This window comes from Pan paniscus, chromosome 19, assembly GCF_029289425.2.
Source record: "Pan paniscus chromosome 19, NHGRI_mPanPan1-v2.0_pri, whole genome shotgun sequence".
Lineage (NCBI taxonomy): Eukaryota > Metazoa > Chordata > Mammalia > Primates > Hominidae > Pan > Pan paniscus.
In genome coordinates this window covers 23492973-23511936 of record NC_073268.2, presented here as the reverse complement: position 1 = coordinate 23511936, position 18964 = coordinate 23492973, and the positions used below count along the sequence as shown (strand labels likewise).

Sequence of the window (18964 nt, the reverse complement as noted above, 5' to 3'; positions counted from 1 at the left end):
GGATTGGCCAAAACTTTAATTTGTAAAAACAACAACAAAAAAAAAACGATATCTGGGAATTACAATAAATTGAAACTCAATAAATCAAAGTGTGCCTGCATATATTTTAACAGCTGTCACCAGAATTCATCTTGCAGGAAAAAAAATGTCTTTACTTGGAAAACTACATTAAGAAGATCTTGGGTTAAAAGGGGGGACCCTAATGCCTTGATTTGGCTGGTAAGACATCAGAGGGTGAAAGGAGAGAAGGATTTGAAGTTCACAGGACAATCCTGGAAGGAAGGAATGAGGAGGAGAGAAACAGGAACCAGGAGCAGGGGCTCCAGGATGATGCTGAGAGGCTGTCGCTGTGAGGTGCAGTCCCAAATGCCAGCATGAGCAGAGTTTTCCATTGTGAAGGAAAGACCAGGTTTCATATAAAAGCAGATTGAGGCCGGGTGCGGTGGCTCACACCTATAATCCCAGCACTTTGGGATGCCCAGGCGGGCGGATCACGAGGTCAGGAGATCAAGACCATCCTGGCTAACACGGTGAAACCCCGTCTCTACTAAAAATGCAAAAAAAATAGCTGGGCGTGGTGGCGAGCACCTGTAGTCCCAGCTACTTGGGAGGCTGAGGCAGGAGAATGGCGTGAACCCGGGAGAAAGAGCTTGCAGTGAGCCGAGATTGCGCCACTGCACTCCAGCCTGGGCCACAGAGCGAGACTCCGTCTCAAAAAAAAAAAAAGAGCGGATTGATAAAGGTAGTAGCAGCAGCATCCAAAGTCACAGAAGACCACAGTTCCAGGCAATATGCCAGATCTGGGGTATGTCGTGAAGATGGAGAAGTAGGGTCTGGGAAAGGTAGCCACAGAGAAAGTGGGGCACTGTCAGTTCTCAGGCCCAGGTCTGGCTGATCCACAGACTTTCCACTGTACCCCAACCTCTCTGGGGCCAGAGCAAACTATCAGGAAAATAAGTTTAGGAAGAGAAGAGAAAGGGATGCAAAGAATCCAGGAGGAAGGGCCTGTTTCAACAAAAGCAGATAGGATGTGTGTCACAGCCTGGGCCAGCACTGTCTCCCTCCATTCATTCCCCCGCAGAAAACCAGAGGCTCCTTCTTTGGAAAAAAAAAAAACCTCCAGAGAAAAGACTTACAGAAACTGAACTGAGGTGTTTGTACCATGCAAAAAGCCGGTTTGCCAACCTGCCCATCCACGTAGCACCTTCTATCAGCTTTTTAGTGTCTCGTCATAAAATATAAACAAAAGGATGACCAGATACTTGAAGGAAGCTTCCAATATTAAAGACAAAGTAAAACAAGCAAACAAACAAAACAGTAAAAAAGGAAATTGAAGAAAACAGAAATAATGCAGAATCCAAAACTGTATATATATATACTTTTTAAATAACCTCAGAGTGGGAGAGATGTATATACATATAGCAGTTATAGCCATGAAACAAGAACTAAATGTTATAAAACAGGAGCAAACAGAGAAAAAAAATGACTTTTTGAGAAAAAATATAACAAATTTAAAATGTAGTTCAAAAATTTGAAGTCGAAAGAGAGAGAAATGGCAGAACTGAGAAAGTCAAAAGCATAATAGGGACCAGACCTGGGGGTGCTAGGGTCTATGTCAGAGTTGCCCTGAGGCCCCTGCACTCCCAGCTGTGTTGCCAAAAGTTCCTCTACCTGACAAATGACCTCTCAACCCTGGCTGCGTGTTCAAATCACCCAGAGAGCTTTCAAAAATCCCAGTACCGACTCATATCCCAGACCAACTAAAGCAGAATTTTGGGGGGTCAGAGCAGTCATCGGTATTTTTTAAAGCCCTCCAAGTCATTCCAATGTACAGGCAAGGTTGAGAACTTGTAGTTGAATGGAAACAGCGTTATAATTAAAAAGCACAAGCAAATGAAGTAAATAATAATTAGAAGTAGGATTACAGATGATTTAGTTAGCTACATCTTGGAGGAAGCTAGGATGGGTTTGGAAAGGATTTGTGCCACAGAGAATGCCATAAAGAAGGGCGTGACCTATACACAGCAGAGTTAACCGAGCCCAAGTGCTCCAGACAGCATCCACGTGCTGCTGGCCATGAGGCTCCCCGCTGACTTTGCTCAGAGTTGGAATTAGATAATGAAGCATATAACTGCATATTCACTTTAGCTGGCCTGGTTTACCGGGAAGGAAACGTCAGAAGTGAAACTCTGGCCAGGGAAATGTGGATGCCCAGCCTCATAGCAATCCAGTCGTCCAGCTGGAAGGGAGAGTTGGTGGTGATAAGCCATCTTCAAATGCCCTGCATATGCTGGGCAAAGCATTCTCGGCCTCACTTCACAGCATAAGTGTCATGTTCTCTATTTAACTGAAGCTCAGAAATGGACAATGACCTGCTAAACCTCCCACATGTAGTTAGTGGTGGGTGGGGATTTGAACCCAGGTCCATCTGACTCCACATTCGGAGCCCACGTTTATTGCACTAATGTCAAGGTCCGCTTCAGCCAGTCTACTGACACCACTGAGATAGAAAAGAAAAAAAGTGGCAAGTGAGCATCCTTCCAGTCCCATCCCAAGGCCCCCCTCCTACACAGACCAGTCCTCCCCTGGCAGCTAACACACCCCCTGGCGCAGGGGCATGCTTTGTAAGGGTTTGCTGAATGAAGTGAATGATCCTGAGGCGACCACCCCTTTCCGGTGCCTAAGCCTCACCAAAATTAGCCAAGGGGTTCCAAAAAGACCAACACGGAGGTGATGCCAGATGCCAGGAGCAAGGTGGGGCTGGGAGCAACCAAAGGCCCAGGCCCTCTTTGCAGGGGGCTAGAAAGGAGAGGATTCTGTGTTCAAATCAGAGTGAACTATAGCAGATGTCCTCAAGGGACAAGGGTCTCTGGCTTGCCTTAGTCAGCATCTTCCAGCCACCTGCTCTCCCCTTGGACATGGCTACAGCTCTCTTAACATCACTGAAGCTCCTTAGCAGGTGCTCTCAGCATCTTATGAGGAGCACATGCCAACTGGGAACGCACATCCTCATTTTTTGCTCAGAAACTTTGGTCTTGGCCCTTCTCCCTTTCCCACTGGGATTAAGGGAACTTGCTATTTGCCTTGCCTGTTTGGGGAGGACATTCTGGACACAGATGAGAGCCTTTGGGTCAAGCTGCTGGGAGCTCTCACACCCATCTAAGGAGGGCTCGTTGTACACCTCACCAGATGCCAAGAGCACAGGAGCACATGAACAAGCCTCCTAAGGACAAGAGCCTTAGCATTCAGGATAGAAGCCCTGAAGGCGAGCGCACTCTCCGTCTCCTGCTTATGACGGGCTGTGGGTTGTTAAGGGGGTTGCTGAACTTGGAGGGCTGCATGAAAGGGCTGCAATGGGAGGGGGCTTATGTAAATGCACCCCTAAAAGTACCCTGGGAGGGAGACACCCTATCACCGGTCTTACAAGGACCACAGACGAGAGGCTGATAAAGTGGCCTAAAACCCTCCCTGTTATGCTGATCTCAGTTTCCATCTCAGTTTTGTCCCTCCCACTCTGGGATCCCCAGGTGACCACGTATACAAAGAGGGATTCCACAGCGGTCTGAAAACACCTGGCACCACACTGGAATCTTGGAGAAAGGTCTTCATCAGGGAAGCCAAGCAAAAGCTCTCACTGTAGGCCTCTACCCACCCCAAACAGGGGCATAGTGACCCTGTCATCCAAAGGGTCATACTTGGTCACACATCTCCCATTCGGCTGCCCAACAGTCACCCCCTGGACACAGCAGAGACACAAGCCAACAACACCAGAATGGTGCAAGTTAGGCATCAGGGGCCTGAGCAAATGCACTTTATTGTTCTGCCAACAAAAGCCCTCTACTGCATTTCAGAATCCACCGGAACAGCACCCAGAAGGAAAACCTGACCCAGGAGGCAGCCTGAGAACAGAGACCCTGGCACCCATTGAAATGATGAGGAGTTGAGACCTTTGGGGGCAGCCGGCCTTTGTGACAGGCTCTGAGAAACTTTAGGGCATGTATTTGCAGAAAGCCTTTTCAGCCAGACCCTGGGCCTGGGCTCTGTGCGAAGAGAGGGGATTGGGCTACAAGGGTTAAGTTTGGGTAGAGGCCAAGTTCAAGCCCTGGAGACAATAGCCATGGCCGTCTGGGTCACCCGCTCTCAGAACCGGCCCCCTGGGCAGGGCACACAAATGGGGCGGGGGCTGCAGTTTGTGCGGGCTGCACTAGGACCGCAGGAGGCCGCAGGAAGACAGGGAAGGCATGACTTGGAGGGTGAGTAGTCAGGTGCACATGGGTTACAGGGGAGCCTAGAAAAAAGAAAACAAATTACTATGATTTTCCAGTTGCTGTTTGCAGTAACTCAAGTAGATCCTAGACTATGCAAACTGGGAAGCACCTTAAAAACCACCTTGTTCCTGCCCCCTTGTTTTACCAAAAGGGAAACAGGCCCTGAGAGGAAAGGGGGCTTGCTGGAGTCACGTGATGAGTTTTCAGGAAGACCAGAACTAAGAGAACAGGACTCCAGACTCCGAATGCCAGGCTCTTTCTAGGCACCATGCTGTCTTCCCAGAACTTGGTAGATTGCAGTGAGAAGACAAGAGCACATGCAGTGATACTCACTTGCTGTCCTCACTCTCCAGCAGGCCCCGGTACGTGTTGATCTCACACTCCAGCCGGGCCCGGACGTCCAGCAGCACCTGGTACTCCTGGTTCTGCCGCTCCAGGTCAGCCCGGATCTCGGCCAGCTGGGCCTCCACATTGGTGATCATGCACTGCATCTGGGCCAGCTGGGAGCTGTAGCGGGCCTCCGTCTCTTCCAGGGTGGATTCCAAAGCATCTCTCTGTGAGGGCAAGAGTTGTGTAGGGAGGAAAAAGGCTAGAGGTCAGAGAAGGAGCAAGGAAGATTCATCTGGGTCTCAGTGAGGCCTCAGAATCCAAGAACGGAAGCTCGGAGAATCAGAGTTTGAGCTAGGATGAACCACAATCAGACATCTCACTTGAGATGAGCTAATTAGCCCCTGTGGCTTCTTTGATCTAGAAAGTATCTCCCTGTTAGTGTCATCTCTGAGTAACTGATAGTTACTCAGAAGATGTATCTGCTTGCACAAATATAGGACCTACTGCCTGGACATGTCAGTTGCTACAGGTCTCTTGTCCTTTACCACTGGGGGATTTGTGACTGGGGCTGGTCCCTCATTCCCTCTTTTCTGCATAGAGAACCCCTGGTGCTCAAGAACATGGACCCCTGGAGTCCGCCTGTGTGGTCAAAGCATGGAAGCTGGGGAGCTTGTGTGCTCCTCGGCTTGGTCCAGAGGCAGCTCCACCCTGCCTTGGGGCTCACCATGCTGTGCTGGGCCTGCAGCTCAATCTCCAGGGCGTTGACCGTGCGTCTCAGCTCGATGATCTCTGCCTGGCAGGACTGCAACTGCTCTGAGCTGGACACCACCTGCTGGTTCAGCTCCTCACTCTGAAACATACACACACAGAACCTGGTCAGCCACACCAGGGACTTGGCTTCAGAGAGCTACAGAGGCCAGTTAGAATCATGAGCCAAGAAAGACCTTCCCGATTCCCCAGTCCCACTCATTTATTTTATACTGGAGGGCATTGTTGCTCAGAGGACAGCAACCTGCCCAAGTGGGTCTGTTTTGACCTTGTCAGCAAGGTCAATTGAAGTGGGTCTGTTTTGACCTTGTCAGCAAGGTCAATTGAAGTGGGTCTGTTTTGACCTTGTCAGCAAGGTCAAAACAGAGATGGGACTCAAAGTTAGATTTCTTGATTCAGAGCCCCAGGGTCACTTCCATGTGAGCCACCACATACCCCTGTTGCACTGACTGTTTCCAGGTACCTACCTGGGTGTCAAACCAGTCTTCAGCATCCCGGCGGTTATTCTCCACCAGGGTTTCATACTGGCACCTCATCTCCTCCAGAACTCGGTTCAGGTCAACAGGTGGGGCAGCGTCCACCTCAACATTGAGGCGGTCACCAAGTTGGCAGCGCAGTGAGTTCACTTCCTATAGCACAGACCAGGATAAGTACTAATTCCCAGAGGGCTGCCTCCAAGGTTCACCTCCTCCTCATGTTCACCTCCTCCCCATGCTCACCTCCTCCTCATGCTCACCTCCTCCCCATGCTCATCTGCTCCCCATGCCCACCTCCTCCCCATGCTCACTTCCTCCGCATGCTCACCTGCTCTCTATGCTCACCTGCTCCCCATGCTCACCTCCTCTTCCCTATGCACACCTGCTCCCTCATGTTCACCTCCCCCTATGCTCACCTCATCCCCATGCTCACCTCCTCCCCATGTTCACCTCCTCCCCCATGCTCATCTGCTCTGCCGTGTTCACCTCTTCCCCCATGCTCACCTCCTCATGGTTCTTCTTCAGGCAGAGCAGCTCCTCCTTCAGGGACTCCACCTGGGCCTCCAGGTCAGACTTGCACAGGGTCAGGTCATCCAGGATCCTACGCAGGCCGTTGATGTCTGACTCCACCAGCTGCCGCAGGGACACCTCCGTCTCATACCTGCAGGCATAGAACAGGGCACCTGAGTCTGCATTTCCTTTTTGCATCTAAGTCAGGCCTGCCCTCAGACTGTCCAGGTGCTGTGAGTCCTGCTTTTATGCCCCAATGACAGAGTACAGCCAAAACCCTGAGCTCAGGCATCACCTGTGTCCAGTTCTAGCAGCCCCCAACCACATGACAAGCAGGACAACTCACTTGGTCCTGAAGTCATCTGCAGCCAATTTGGCATTGTCAATCTCCACCACCAGCCTGGCATTCTCAGCCTTGCTGCATAGAGTCTGGAGATATAAAGAAGTTATTTCATTGCAAGAAAGGACATTCCACTTGTTGGAGCTCCCTAAAGCTGACAAGGGCTGACTCTGGAAGGAGGAAGTCACCCATCCTAGACCTCTGCTACTCCCTGTGCATTGGAGGGTTATGGGCAGGCTCTAGGGATCAACTATGGAAAGTCCAGGGTTTCTTCCAGTGCAGTGTATCTGTGACCTGTTACTCAGGTTAGATAGCTGCATGAAAATGCAACAGGAAGGGCCTGGCATGATGAAATGAGGCTTCTTCCAATCTCCCTGTCTCCCAGACCTACTGGGGGCCCAGGGCATTTCATTGCCAACAACATACCCCGGGATTCTCTGGTCATAAATGGTCCCTCACAGGAGCCAGCTATAACTTTGGGCCAGGCAAGAAGCGGATATGGGCCCTTGGCAAGAAAGAAACTCCTCTGACAGGCATTTTCTTCCCTGAGTTACTTATGGGAAGCCTGAACTGCACTGCACTAAATACATCAAACCCAATCCCCTGACTTTAAATAAAAGAGGAAATGAAAACTCAGAAGACTCAGAGGAGTGGGCAATACCACCAAAGGTCACAGAGTTCATTCATAGACCTGATGTTCAAGCTCTGGCTCCAGTAACTGCCATCTGGGTCACTTACCCAGCCTGAATCTCAGTGTTCTCAACTGTATAATGGGCTAATGATACCTCCCTCATAAGGTTATTGGGAGGAGCAAATGAGGCCACAGAGATGAACATGCTTGGTGACTTCCAACATGCCCTATGGGAACAGAACTACCAATGAATGCTGGTGACACAAAGTTCCTGGGAATCCAAAGCCACTCTGAACCTCTTACCTTCTTCTGGAGCTCCTCGATGGTCCGGAAGTAGGACTGGTAGTCAGGGCACATGTAGGGGACCTGCTGCTCACACCACTCACGGATACGGCTCTCCAGGCTGGCGTTCTCCTGCTCCAGCTGACGCACCTTCTCCAGGTAGCTGGCCAGGCGGTCGTTCAGGGATTGCATGGTCTCCTTCTCATTGCCAGTGAGGATGCCCTCCCCAAACCAGCCCCCACCCACACTGTAGCTGGTAGCGAAGCCTCCAGCAGGGAGGCAGAGAGCAGGGAGGCAGCTGGTGGCCCTGTAGCTGCTTCTGCCCAGACCCACTGAGCAGGCAGAGAAACTTCTGGCCACACGGGAGAGACTTGGGAGCTTGCAAGAGCTGCTGGAGTACATTGCGGACACACGAGTGGAGCCCCCACTGGCCCCTCCTGGGCTCTTGAGAGACCCGGAAGAGAAGCCAGCCTTGAGGCATTTGGAAGCCATGGCCCCTGCAACTCAGATGCAATCGATAGGTCTCTGAGACCAGACACCCCAAAGCAGAGAAGCAGCTCCTTACCCCAGATTTATATCTCTGCCCCAGTGGGCGTTTGTTGGCCTTTACAAAGTGTTTTCTCCTCATTAAAGTTAACACCACTTTCTATTAAAACCCCTCATTAACCTGTTATTTAGTTTCCTGTGAAAATTTACCAGTCTCATAAAATAGGAGCCCCATTACTATGTCAAGACTCCTCTCCACCACCCCACATCACTGGGAAGACCAAGTCCCTGTCAGTTCTTCAAAGGGACCTGTCATTTGAGCCCAGACCTCAGCCTCCGCATTAAGCAAGCATGGGAGTTCAGCCACTGTCTTGACTTTCTCCAACTTTGACTTCTTTTATTGGCCTGAGGGAGTAGAGGAGGTCTCTGGGGTGCTCCCAGAAGATGGAAGGGTAAACTTGGTTGGTGCAGGAAGGCAGGGGTCTTGCGGCCAGGGAGACACAGAAGGCTCTTGAATTGGCCCAGAAAATATGGCTAGGGTGACCAATTTTCTTGGTTTCCCCAGGAATTTTCTGGCTTTAGTTCTGAAAGTTCCATATGCCAGGGAAACCTCAGTCCTGGGCAAAATGGGGCAGCTTATCACCCTAGATACTGCAGAGCCCTGATGGACACTTCCCTACTCTTTCCTTGCCAGGAAGTCCGTGCAGGTTGTAGAGACTAAGTTCTAGCCACAATGCCTAGAGGTCAGTTAATTGGACACCTGCCCATGATGACATCTAGGAGGGTGTGTCTTCCCCAGCCCTGGTTGAGAAATGGAGAAGCCCTTCCTTCTGGCTGCCTGAATTGGAACTCTTTTCACACAGCCCTATCAATAACCCGGCTGATGATAGCAACCATCATTCACTGAGCATTTAGTACCCACCAGCCCCCACGCTGATCTGTCTCTATGCATTCTCTTATTCAGTCCTCACACAAACTCATGAGATTGGCATCACCAATAGCCCATTAAATAGAGGAGGCTTGGACTATTTCAGGAGCCTGTCCCAGATCACAGCTGAAAAATCATCTGTACAACTGTTCAAGGCATGCTATCTTCTTTAAGGCCTCACACACACCCTCCAACACAGTCGTGGATAGAAAGGTGCTGACTCCTACAGAAGGAGACAATGGTCAGAGTAGAAAATTGCTTACCCAAGGTCCACACAGGCTTCCCAGGGAGGCTAAAGCCCAGGCCTTGCAGCTCCAAACCCCAGGCCCACCCCACTGCCTCTAAGGGCCCAGTCCTGGCCAGGCCTTCCCCCTGGAGCCTGGCCCCTGCTCCAGCCCTGCTGTGCCCTCCCAGCTCTGAATGCCCAAGGCAGTGACTATTGGTGGATTTCTTGGCCTCCCATTAACTGACGTCTTCTGATTGTCTTGTGTTTCAGCCCTATTTTCCCAGGGAGACTGTAAGCATGGGGGCAAGGATTGACCTTGTACTTTTTTTTTAAATCTCTGTAGTGTTAAGCACGGTGCAGGGCTTCTAGATGTCTATTAATTAATTAATTAATTAAGTGATTTTTCCCATGGTGAATTGTGTTAAGAAAGGAAAGAAAGAATGGAAGGAAACAAAAGACAGTAGGGAGCGGGGAAAGGAAAACACAGTCAATCTTAACTATTCCTATTTCTTTTTTTTTTTTTTTTGAGATGGAGTCTCACTCTGTTGCCCAGGCTGGAGTGCAGTGGTGCGATCTCAGCTCACTGCAAGCCCCACCTCCAGCGTTCACGCCATTCTCCTGCCTCAGCCTCCTGAGTAGCTGGGACTATAGGTGCCCACCACCACACCTGGCTAAATTTTCTTTTTTTTTTTTTTTTTTTTTTTTGTATTTTTAGTAGAGACGGGGTTTCACCGTGTTAGCCAGGATGGTCTCGATCTCCTGACCTCGTGATCTGCCTGCCTCAGCCTCCCAAAGTGCTGGGATTACAGGCATGAGCCACCACGCCCAGCCTACTATTCCTACTTTTGTAAATGAGGAAACTGAGACTCAGAGATGGAAGGGGATCCGGCATCTCTGTGTAGGTGAGCAGCACCTGTCCAGACTAACCAGCCCCTTTGGCCAAGAACAAAGTGTTTTCTGGGCCAAAAGCCATTCTGCCCAAGGGAGATGGATCTCATAAACCAATTTAGTGCTAAAGTTGTGACTAAAAAATTCTTGATAAGATTTTTAGATAACTTTATAAAACATATATGTAATATTTTTCAAGCTGTTTTAAGGTATTTTGTAAATTGGTCTGATCTATCTCTGTTCCTTTTTAGCATGCTTTTCTTAAATGACATGATTATCTAGAACCCCTTATCAGCAAGAACTAACATTGTTTAGCACATTCCTAGTAACTTTCCTTACAGGATCCTTGTACTCTGCTCAGATGTGGTCCAGGCTGTCCCCAGATCATGCCACGGATACACTAAATACGGCCCTAAAATGCCCTTTGCCCTCCTTCCTCCTTTTTCTGCCCATCAAATCCAAATCTGCCCCAAAGCCTTTCCTGGTCACCCCAGCCCTCAGTGATTTCTCCTCTTCCCCAAAACTTGAAACCCTGCCCACACCCGCTCCTGCTATCCCAGTGCAGTTGCTGGGAGCGAGGGGGCGAGGTGTCTCCACAGCTGGACGTGAGCTCCTCGGGAATTGTGCCTGTTATCCACTCTTTGTTCCAGCCGCTTCCGCCACCCCTGCTCCTTCCTAGATAGGCCTGAGCCTTAAGATTGGATTAGCTGTGTATGCCATGTTCCGTCGTTATCTCTTTGATGATTAATTGATGTGTATATGTGAATGAGAAAGGCAGTCAGATAGCATATCTGGAAAGTACAAAAAAGATCAGAAAAACCAGACCGCCTTGAAATAAAACATCATATTCACTCTGCGGAAATTTTATTGAATGTTTTCTATATCTCTCTCCATATCAATGAAATGGGAGCCCAAAGACCTAAGAAGGCTCCTAAGTCAGCCGCCTGCTGTGTGACTTTAGACCAGTCGCCACCTACCCCCACAACACTGTTGAATTCTGGTTTGCTTGTCGGTCAGTGATTTCAATTGCAACTCAGTTAAGGGTGTGTGTGAGGTTGAGATAGGAGGTGTTTCCTAACTGATACATATGCTCTGGACAATGTAATTAAAAGCTAGGCAAGTATGAATAAATAAAGAGCTCACAGCCACACAGGGCTGATTGCGTGCATCAGATGAGGCTATGAGTGTGCCCTGTAAACTGGAGAGTGATCATAAAAAGGGAAAGCACTGTACAACACAAGGTGCTGATGATGTGATTACTTGTCAGGTCATGCCCTGTGTGGTTCATCCACAGTGACAAAGCAGCTCAGCTGTTTCCCGGAGACTCGGTCCTTTCCTGGACCCCTGCCTGTTTAAATTGCACAGAGAGGTGCAATGCTCTCTGTGCACGCCTGGTCACCCACTGGCCTCAGGCCAGGGTCAGGGGTGCAGACCTCAGGCCCTAGAGCATGAGTGGAGCAGTGAGAGGGAAGTGGCAGGGCAGGTGAGAGAACCAGGCCAACTGCCCCCCCTGCCCAAAGCTAGGTGCATCCTCTGAGGCTGAGGCCTTTGGGTTCACTCTCCAGCTCCAAGGACACTGCTGGCAGCACAGCCCTCACCATAGCATCCTGCCAGATACAAAGCAAAGCACTTGGCCCATGCAGTGGGGGTTCCTGTTCAACACTCTGAAGCCAGGGACTCTGCATTTGTAGTAAGAGCAACACTGATAGCTACCACTTTTTGGAAGCTATACACACACTGTCTCATCAGAGCCTCCTGGCAGCCCCATTTCACAGATGAACCTGCTGAGACCAGAGAGGTCTCATGACATAACCGGGCATATAGCACAGAGTGGCAGAGTCGGGCTCAGTGCAGGATTCTCTGATGCTACCTATGCACGTCTTCTCCTGTTGTCTGATAAGTTTGCTGCGCCTCTGGCTTGCTCAGCAAGTGATTGAAGAGTCCCGTTTAGCAGCAAGTAGCTGATGACATGAGGCAGAGCCAGGTCATGGATGTCTTGGCCATGACCCAGAGGAGACCCCAGAGGAGAGTGAGCGCAAGAGAAGGGGAGGAGGGAAGGGAGACAGAGAGAGACAGAGACAGAGAGCGAGACAGAGAGAGAGAGAGAAAGAAATTGTACTGAGAAGAGCTCCAGAGTCAGGGTCAGAATAGCCAGGTGATGGCCAGGTCTCTGCCACTCACTGCTCTGTGGACTGGAACAAGTCACTGCCCTCTCTGGGCCTGTTTTCTCAAGTGAAGACTGGAGCAGGGGCAAAGGAACCAACCGTGAGGCCCTCAGACCTCTCCCAGGCCATGCTTCTCTGATCAGAGGGGTGTCCAGGGCTGGCAGAGTTAGGCCCCACCTGCAGACCTGCCTGACTCAGCCAGTGGAATCCAGGGCTCTGAACTCTGCTCCACAGTGAAGCCTGGCTGTCCTCTCCCCAAACTCCATGTCTGAGCCCCCACCCCCACCCCACTGTCCCTGGCACCCTTCAGTTTGGCCCTATGTGCCTTGTTGGGACATGGATTCACCTGCCCTCCACCTTTACCTCCCTGCTCTCCCTGACTGCCCTCCCTGGCATGGCTGGCTCAGGATGGCTGCCTAGCGTTTGGCACTCTCTGCTTGTTCCTGGGACCCCCTCTCCTTAACCATCCCCAGTATCGGGCAGCAGGGTGACAGCAGCTGGGCAAGAGAGGAGAAGCTGAAAGAAAAAGAGAGATAGCCACCGAATCCAGGTCGGGCTATGGATGAGGACTGGCTCTGGAGCCTTTGCCTCTTCTGGGGCCGCCCTAAGGTGTCTACTCACAGGCAGGGCCAAGCTGAGAGCTATGGCCAGCACCTATCCAGACTGGGTCAGTGTCTGTTCTCATTGGCCAGCCCCTGAGGCATCTTTGTTATTAAATACTTCAAATCACCCTGCCACCGCCTCCCACTCAGAGCCCGAGAAGATAGACCTAAATGGAAACCCCACAACTATACTGCAGCCCCTGATCAGACACCCCCATGAACCACACGAGCACATGAGCATCAACAGAGTTAGCCAGGGTTGAGTTTGCTATGCCAGGAGAACACACTTTATTGGGTAAATTTCCAGGAAACCTGGTTTTGCATGGCGTAAAAGCACAGTTAAGTCCGGAAACACAATACGGGGAGTGTTTTGGTAGAAAAACCTGCTAAGCGTAGGGGGACCCCTCTAGAGAAGGGCAGGGTCGTTAAGCCTCCAGGAGCCACAGGGGTGTCCTCCTTCCTGTGGTCAGGGCCCTGCCCTGGTGGACCAAGTGGGCTGTCACAGCGGGCGGGACTGCACGTGCTCCCTGGAGGAGATGACTTTCCCATCTCTGATCTCCTCGGTGATGGTGCGGATCTGAGTGCCAACCTGGGGAGCCGGGGTGCAGGGCACAGCGGGGACACAGGGCACCGGGGGGACAGAAGGAACTCTAATAACAGGCTTGCATGCCGTGGCACAAGGTGGGGGAGGAAGCCTGAGGAAACAAAATCATGCAGGGTGCATTTGGCATCGGAGCACTGGGCTGAGATTCGTGTTAAACAGATCTAGAGGATCAAGCGAGACCGGTGGCCCCGGACCATCTCAGTGCCTCTGAATTCCCCAAGGGTGAGAGGACTGAGCTACAGGAATGAAGAGCAGAAACTGCCAATCAGAAAAGATGGCGGAAAACACGCGGCGTGTGTTGGGTTGGATTCTCCCGCTGTGCATTACCAAAGCCTGGGACCAGATGGAGAATCTCAAGGGGCTTTGGTTTAGTTCCCTTCATCTGGGCGACAACCACTTCTGGGCTTGACGCCCTCCACATGGCACTGAGGGTTCAGTCAAGCCCTACCCCAGCCCAAGGGCCACTCACTTGCAGTCCTCTCCCTCCAGCAGGCGGCGGTAGGTAGCGATCTCGCCCTCCAGCCGGGCCTTGACGTCCAGTAACACCTGGTACTCCTGGTTCTGCCGCTCCAGGTCGCAGCGGATCTCAGACAGCTGCGCCTCCACGTTGCTGATCAGGCACTGCACCTGGGCCAGCTGGGAGCTGTAGCGGGCCTCGGTTTCGGCCAGGGTGGATTCCAAGGAATTCCGCTGCAACGGGAAAGAGGAAGAGCTGCCTATTGGGGAGGAATCCCCTGACCCCAGAAACCCACAGCCCTGGGCATCTGCCTACGGCCTGTGATCACACCCCATGAGAGCCTGCACGCTGAGGCTGGTGCGTCGGGGACCTGCCGCAGGCCGTGGCCAGCGACGCAGGCAGGGGCCACTCACCATGCTGTGCTGAGCCTGCAGCTCAATCTCTAGGGCGTTGACCGTACGTCTCAGCTCGATGATCTCCGTCTGGCAGCACTGCAGCTGCTCCGAGCTGGACACCACCTCCTGGTTCAGCTCCTCAGTCTGAAACACATGCCAGGGCCCAGAGCATGGTCAAACCAAGCTACTTCCAAGGGTAACCCCAGCCCAGGAGCCTGTGGTCCCAGGGCACCCCAGCCCCACCTGGGTGTTGAACCAGGCCTCCACATCTCTGCGGTTATTCTCCACCAGGGCCTCGTACTGGCATCTCATATCCTCCAGGATCTTGTTGAGATCCACTGGGGGAGCAGCATCCACCTCCACATTCAGTCGGTCCCCAAGTTGGCAACGGAGTACACTGACTTCCTGCAGAGAGGAGGCAAGACGGCATGAGGTTGTGAAAAAGATGCTGGATTGCAGGTTTCAATGACCTAAATTCAAACCCTCTTCCCTCAGTCACCAGCTGCATAGCATTAGACAGGATACTTAAATATCTCTGAGCCTTGGTCTCCTTCTCCGTATATACCTACCTCCTTCTATGGGATATTTGTGAGATGATACAAACCCTAGGCAAATTAAATTGCTATTATCAGGCACTAGAGCCCAAATAGACATGTAGTGTTATGGGCAAAAGTGTAGACCCTCTATGACCTTAGGCAAGCAACTTAACCTCTTTGTGCCTAAGTTTTCTCATCTGTAAAATGGAGCTTGTAACAGTTTATAATTCGTGGGATTATTGTAAGGATGAAATGAAACGAGAATGAAATGCAAGGCCTTTGTATAGTTCCTGCCGCACAGAAAACTGAAAGCCAGCAGTGGCTTCCTAAGCTGGATGGGAAACACTGGGAAGTCACATGGCACCAGCCTCACCTCCTCGTGATTCTTCTTGAGGCACATCAGCTCCTCCTTCAGGGACTCCACCTGAGCCTCCAGGTCAGCCTTGCACAGGGTCAGCTCATCCAGGATCCTACCCAGGCCGTTGATGTCGGCCTCCACTAGCTGCCGCAGAGACAGCTCTGTCTCATACCTGCACATACAGAACCCTGCCAAGTCTGCAGCAAAGGAAACCACACACCAGCAGGGACCCCTGCCCTACTGTCCAGCTGCAGTGGCTGACGGGATCAGGAGCATGACACTCCTTTCCCCTGAGGTCCAGGGCTCATGCCACATTTTCCCATCCAGCCTTATTCCCACATCACCAGCTCCCAAAGGCAGGGGACAGAGGCAAGGGAGTGGCATGGCAAACCTTCCCTGATCAGGCCCACTCACTTGGTCCGGAAGTCGTCAGCGGCCAGCTTGGCATTATCAATCTGCAGGACCAGCCTGGCATTCTCAGACTTAGTCAGCAGGATCTGGGGAACAAGAGGCTTCCCATAAGCTACAGGAGGCCCAGCAGTGTGGGGGCAGGTAGGGGGATAGCTCAGCTCACAGAGGCCGTGCCACTGTGTACCACCAGCCCCTTCAGCATTTCCAGCCCTGAGCCACACCCCAGGTGTGGGGGGAGCATCCACCCCACAGGGGCATCCCGAGGATGTCAGTGACCATCAGTCCTGGCACCTGTAGCCTTCAGAGTGGCACAGCAAGATACACCAGGGTGAGGCAGACCTGAGTTCAGGTTCTGCATCTAACACTCAGCCTGTGTGCTCTTGAGCAAGTTGCTGAACCCCTCAAAATTCAACTTCCACATCTGTCAGATGGGTCCAGTAATACCAATCTCTCCAAGATGAAGAATAAATAAGCCAGGGAATAGGAAAGTGTCAGGCACAGTGCTGTATCCGGTAGGGGCTTGGTACATGTTCCTCCCCTTCCTACAGCAAGGGGAGGGGGGTGAGGAATGGCTGGCAACAAGGTACAAGCAAGAGACCAGCAGAGAAGCCTGGGTCCCCCAGGAAACCAAAGCCCTAGAGAGAAAAGTTTGCCCTACCAGGAGAATTCCCTAAAAGCTACCGTCCCATCTGGAAAGGCCCTGGAATGAGACAGACGCCTCCTAAGAGTTGGGCTGCTCAGCTGGAAAGGGGCCAGGTCTCCCTCACCTTCTGCTGGAAATCTTCGATGGTCTTGAAGTAGGACTGGTAGTCTGGGCAGATGTATGGGATCTGAGACTCGTACCACTCCCGGATGCGGCTCTCCAGCTCTGCGTTCTCCCGCTCCAGCTGACGCACCTTCTCCAGGTAGTTGGCCAGGCGGTCGTTCAGGAACTGCATAGTCTCCTTCTCGCTGCCGTTGAAGGAGCCCTCGCAGAACCAGCCCCCGTTCCCCACAAAGCCAGAGGTGTGGCACCCAGAAGACAGGTAGGAGCCAGGCAAGCAGCTCCCAAGGCCAGAGAGGCCCAGCCTAGCAGAAGAGATGTACCCTGCAGCACCGGCGAGACTGGGGACCCTGCAGGAGCCCACAGAGTGGATGGAGGACACCCGAGAGATGCCGCCTGCTGTGCCACAGAGGCCCTTGATAGACCCAACGGAGAAGGTCGGGGTGCAGGTCTGGGTGGCCATGGTGCTAGCAGAGGAAGGTTGCAGCTTAGCAAGGAGCTCAGGTTCTGGACTCTCAAGGCCTCTATGGAGCATTTATGTACACTCACCATTGGGTGTTGGCATGGTACACATCTCTTGCTCTTGGGAAAGCCTGTTCCTACACCAGATAGCTAATATTAGAATGTGATTTTTGCTACCCATCCGGAACCCCATGCCTTGTAAAAAAAAAAAAAAAAAAATCAAATCGTTGAATTTGGTTTGCTAAGTCAGGACTCTCCACTGTTGTCATTTCCTAGCAGAATATGAGTTTTATTGCCTCTTCAAAGAGTCTCTGCACCAGATCCCATAAATCGGGAGTGGCTGCACGAATGACATTTGGTTCCTGCTTTCTCCACCTCCCTTCCCCTGGGGAGCCTCATCTGTCCCTTGTCACTTCCATCCACTGCTGCCACGCCTCATAGCTGCTCACCCCTGCCTGGGCTACTGGGATGGTAAAAGAGAGCAAAGGAACTAAAATTCAGGGAGCACCTGTGATGTACCAGGCTCAGTGTTATTTCATTTACACCTCGTAACAATCCTAGGAGGTGGCTGATTTTATCTTCATTTTTACCAGTGTGGAAACTGGGGCTCCGAATGGTTTAATAGCTTGCTCAGGGTGAACAGGAAGTGACTGGCAGAGCTTGGGTCTGAAACTAGGGCTCTCAGACACCAAATCCTACTTCCTTGCCCCACTGCTTCCCCACACAACTGGAGTCAAGTCTGGGTACCCAGAATTTAGGGACAGGAGACGTAGTTCAAATCCTGGCTCTGCTACTAATTTGCCCTGTGATACTGAGCACATCATTTCCTCCCTGGGAACCTCAGTGTTTTCACTGGAACAGTAGAGATCGTCCTTCTGTCCCGCCTGCTTCACACAGATATAAGGAGGATCGAACAAGAAGTGAAAGTGTTTTGCAAGCCACTGGGTCCTGCAGAAGTGTTGGTTGGTTAGGTTAGGTTAGGTTAGGTTAGGTTAGGTTAGGTTAGGTTAGGTTAGGTTAGGTTGACAGTCTTTGATGATGGTTTACGGCTGTGACCAGCAAAGGTTCGTGAGTGTGAGCACTCACATGGCACTGCTGAGAATGGTCTGTCTGCCCACTGGGCACAGCAGGGTGGCAGTGGGAGAAGGAGATGCCCCATAGCCAGTCCCTCAGTCAATGAACACATCATCACAGACTCCTGCTATTATGGAATCTGCATGCTTGGATCACTGGGCAGAGCTGGAGGGCAGTTTCCTTTGTGGCCGTCAGTTTTTTGAACCTCATGGGTAGAATCAGGACCCTAGAACAACCTGCTCTGACCCTCCTGGTCCCTTAACAGGTCACAGAAATGGCCAATGGCGGACTCTTTGGACAGAGGAGGAATACAAAGAAAAAAGCTAAATACTGCCAGATAGTTAAGCAAGCCGAGAGAGAAGAACCTGAGAATTGGGGACCAAAGATAAACCTGGGTCTTCCGCCTTGAAACATGGACTTTCCCAAGGCTTGGGAAACCTGCTCACTCTGCCCCCACACACGCTTGGTTTGCAAAGCTGGCATTTATGGAAGCATTTATGTGCTTCTAAGGTTGTAATTTGCCAACCTCTTAAAATGTTTTATAAGCTTCTCTCTGAAATTATCCAGGGAGGATTGGCTGTGGTGAACATGCCTCTCCCAGCAAGGTGGACACCTTGACAAGATGTCCAGGAGCAGCTGGCAGTGGACCCCGTGCAGCCCCTCTGGGAGCAAGAGCATAGCATCAGCCCTCCAGAGCACCAGCTGCCCCAGCAATGGCTTCCTCACAGCCACTCAATCTCCCCAGTTCTCCTGGCAGGGCCTAGGATTGGATTGTCATGGGGTTTCCCAACCTCAGCCCTTCGTGCCAGGTCATTCTTTGTTGTTTGGGGCTCTCCTGTGCTTTGTAAAATGTTTGGCAGTGTCCCTGGACTCTACCACCAGATGCCAGTAGCCACCCCCTGCCCCAGTGTTGACAACCAAAACTGTCTACAGACATTGCCAAATGTTCCCCAGGTTAGGAGTCAGGGGACAAAACCACCCCCAGTTGAGAACCATTGGACTAT

General features: G+C 51.5%; 2 protein-coding genes across 2 annotated transcripts; both read right to left on the bottom strand.

Annotated features, from left to right (window-relative positions):
• Nucleotides 1–3794: 3794 nt before the first annotated feature.
• KRT35 (keratin 35) lies at nucleotides 3795–8157 on the bottom strand. The gene is made up of 7 exons (XM_003813832.4): nucleotides 7627–8157; nucleotides 6699–6781; nucleotides 6347–6503; nucleotides 5834–5995; nucleotides 5323–5448; nucleotides 4602–4822; nucleotides 3795–4288 (listed from the first exon to the last, which is right to left on the bottom strand). Exons 1-7 carry the CDS (start codon nucleotides 8095–8097, stop codon nucleotides 4141–4143), a joined length of 1368 nt encoding a protein of 455 aa, XP_003813880.1. The 5' UTR covers nucleotides 8098–8157; the 3' UTR covers nucleotides 3795–4140.
• Nucleotides 8158–13159: 5002 nt separating this feature from the next.
• KRT36 (keratin 36) lies at nucleotides 13160–17710 on the bottom strand. The gene is made up of 7 exons (XM_003813835.5): nucleotides 16429–17710; nucleotides 15665–15747; nucleotides 15266–15422; nucleotides 14600–14761; nucleotides 14375–14500; nucleotides 13974–14194; nucleotides 13160–13595 (listed from the first exon to the last, which is right to left on the bottom strand). Exons 1-7 carry the CDS (start codon nucleotides 16957–16959, stop codon nucleotides 13400–13402), a joined length of 1476 nt encoding a protein of 491 aa, XP_003813883.4. The 5' UTR covers nucleotides 16960–17710; the 3' UTR covers nucleotides 13160–13399.
• Between the last annotated feature and the right edge of the window lie 1254 nt (nucleotides 17711–18964).

What these genes read in the sequence shown, in the direction of transcription:
- KRT35 (XM_003813832.4), bottom strand. Translation starts at nt 8,097, where the DNA reads ATGGCTTCCAAATGCCTCAAGGCTGGCTTCTCTTCCGGGTCTCTCAAG. An exon ending in AAGACTGGTTTGACACCCAG is followed by an intron (nt 5,449 to 5,833) that starts GTAGGTACCTGG and finishes TGTATGTTTCAG; the next exon opens with AGTGAGGAGCTGAACCAGCA. An exon ending in CTGGAGAGTGAGGACAGCAA is followed by an intron (nt 4,289 to 4,601) that starts GTGAGTATCACT and finishes TCTTTTTTCTAG; the next exon opens with GCTCCCCTGTAACCCATGTG.
- KRT36 (XM_003813835.5), bottom strand. Translation starts at nt 16,959, where the DNA reads ATGCTCCATAGAGGCCTTGAGAGTCCAGAACCTGAGCTCCTTGCTAAG. An exon ending in GCTGACGACTTCCGGACCAA is followed by an intron (nt 15,423 to 15,664) that starts GTGAGTGGGCCT and finishes CTGTATGTGCAG; the next exon opens with GTATGAGACAGAGCTGTCTC. An exon ending in TCAAGAAGAATCACGAGGAG is followed by an intron (nt 14,762 to 15,265) that starts GTGAGGCTGGTG and finishes TCCTCTCTGCAG; the next exon opens with GAAGTCAGTGTACTCCGTTG.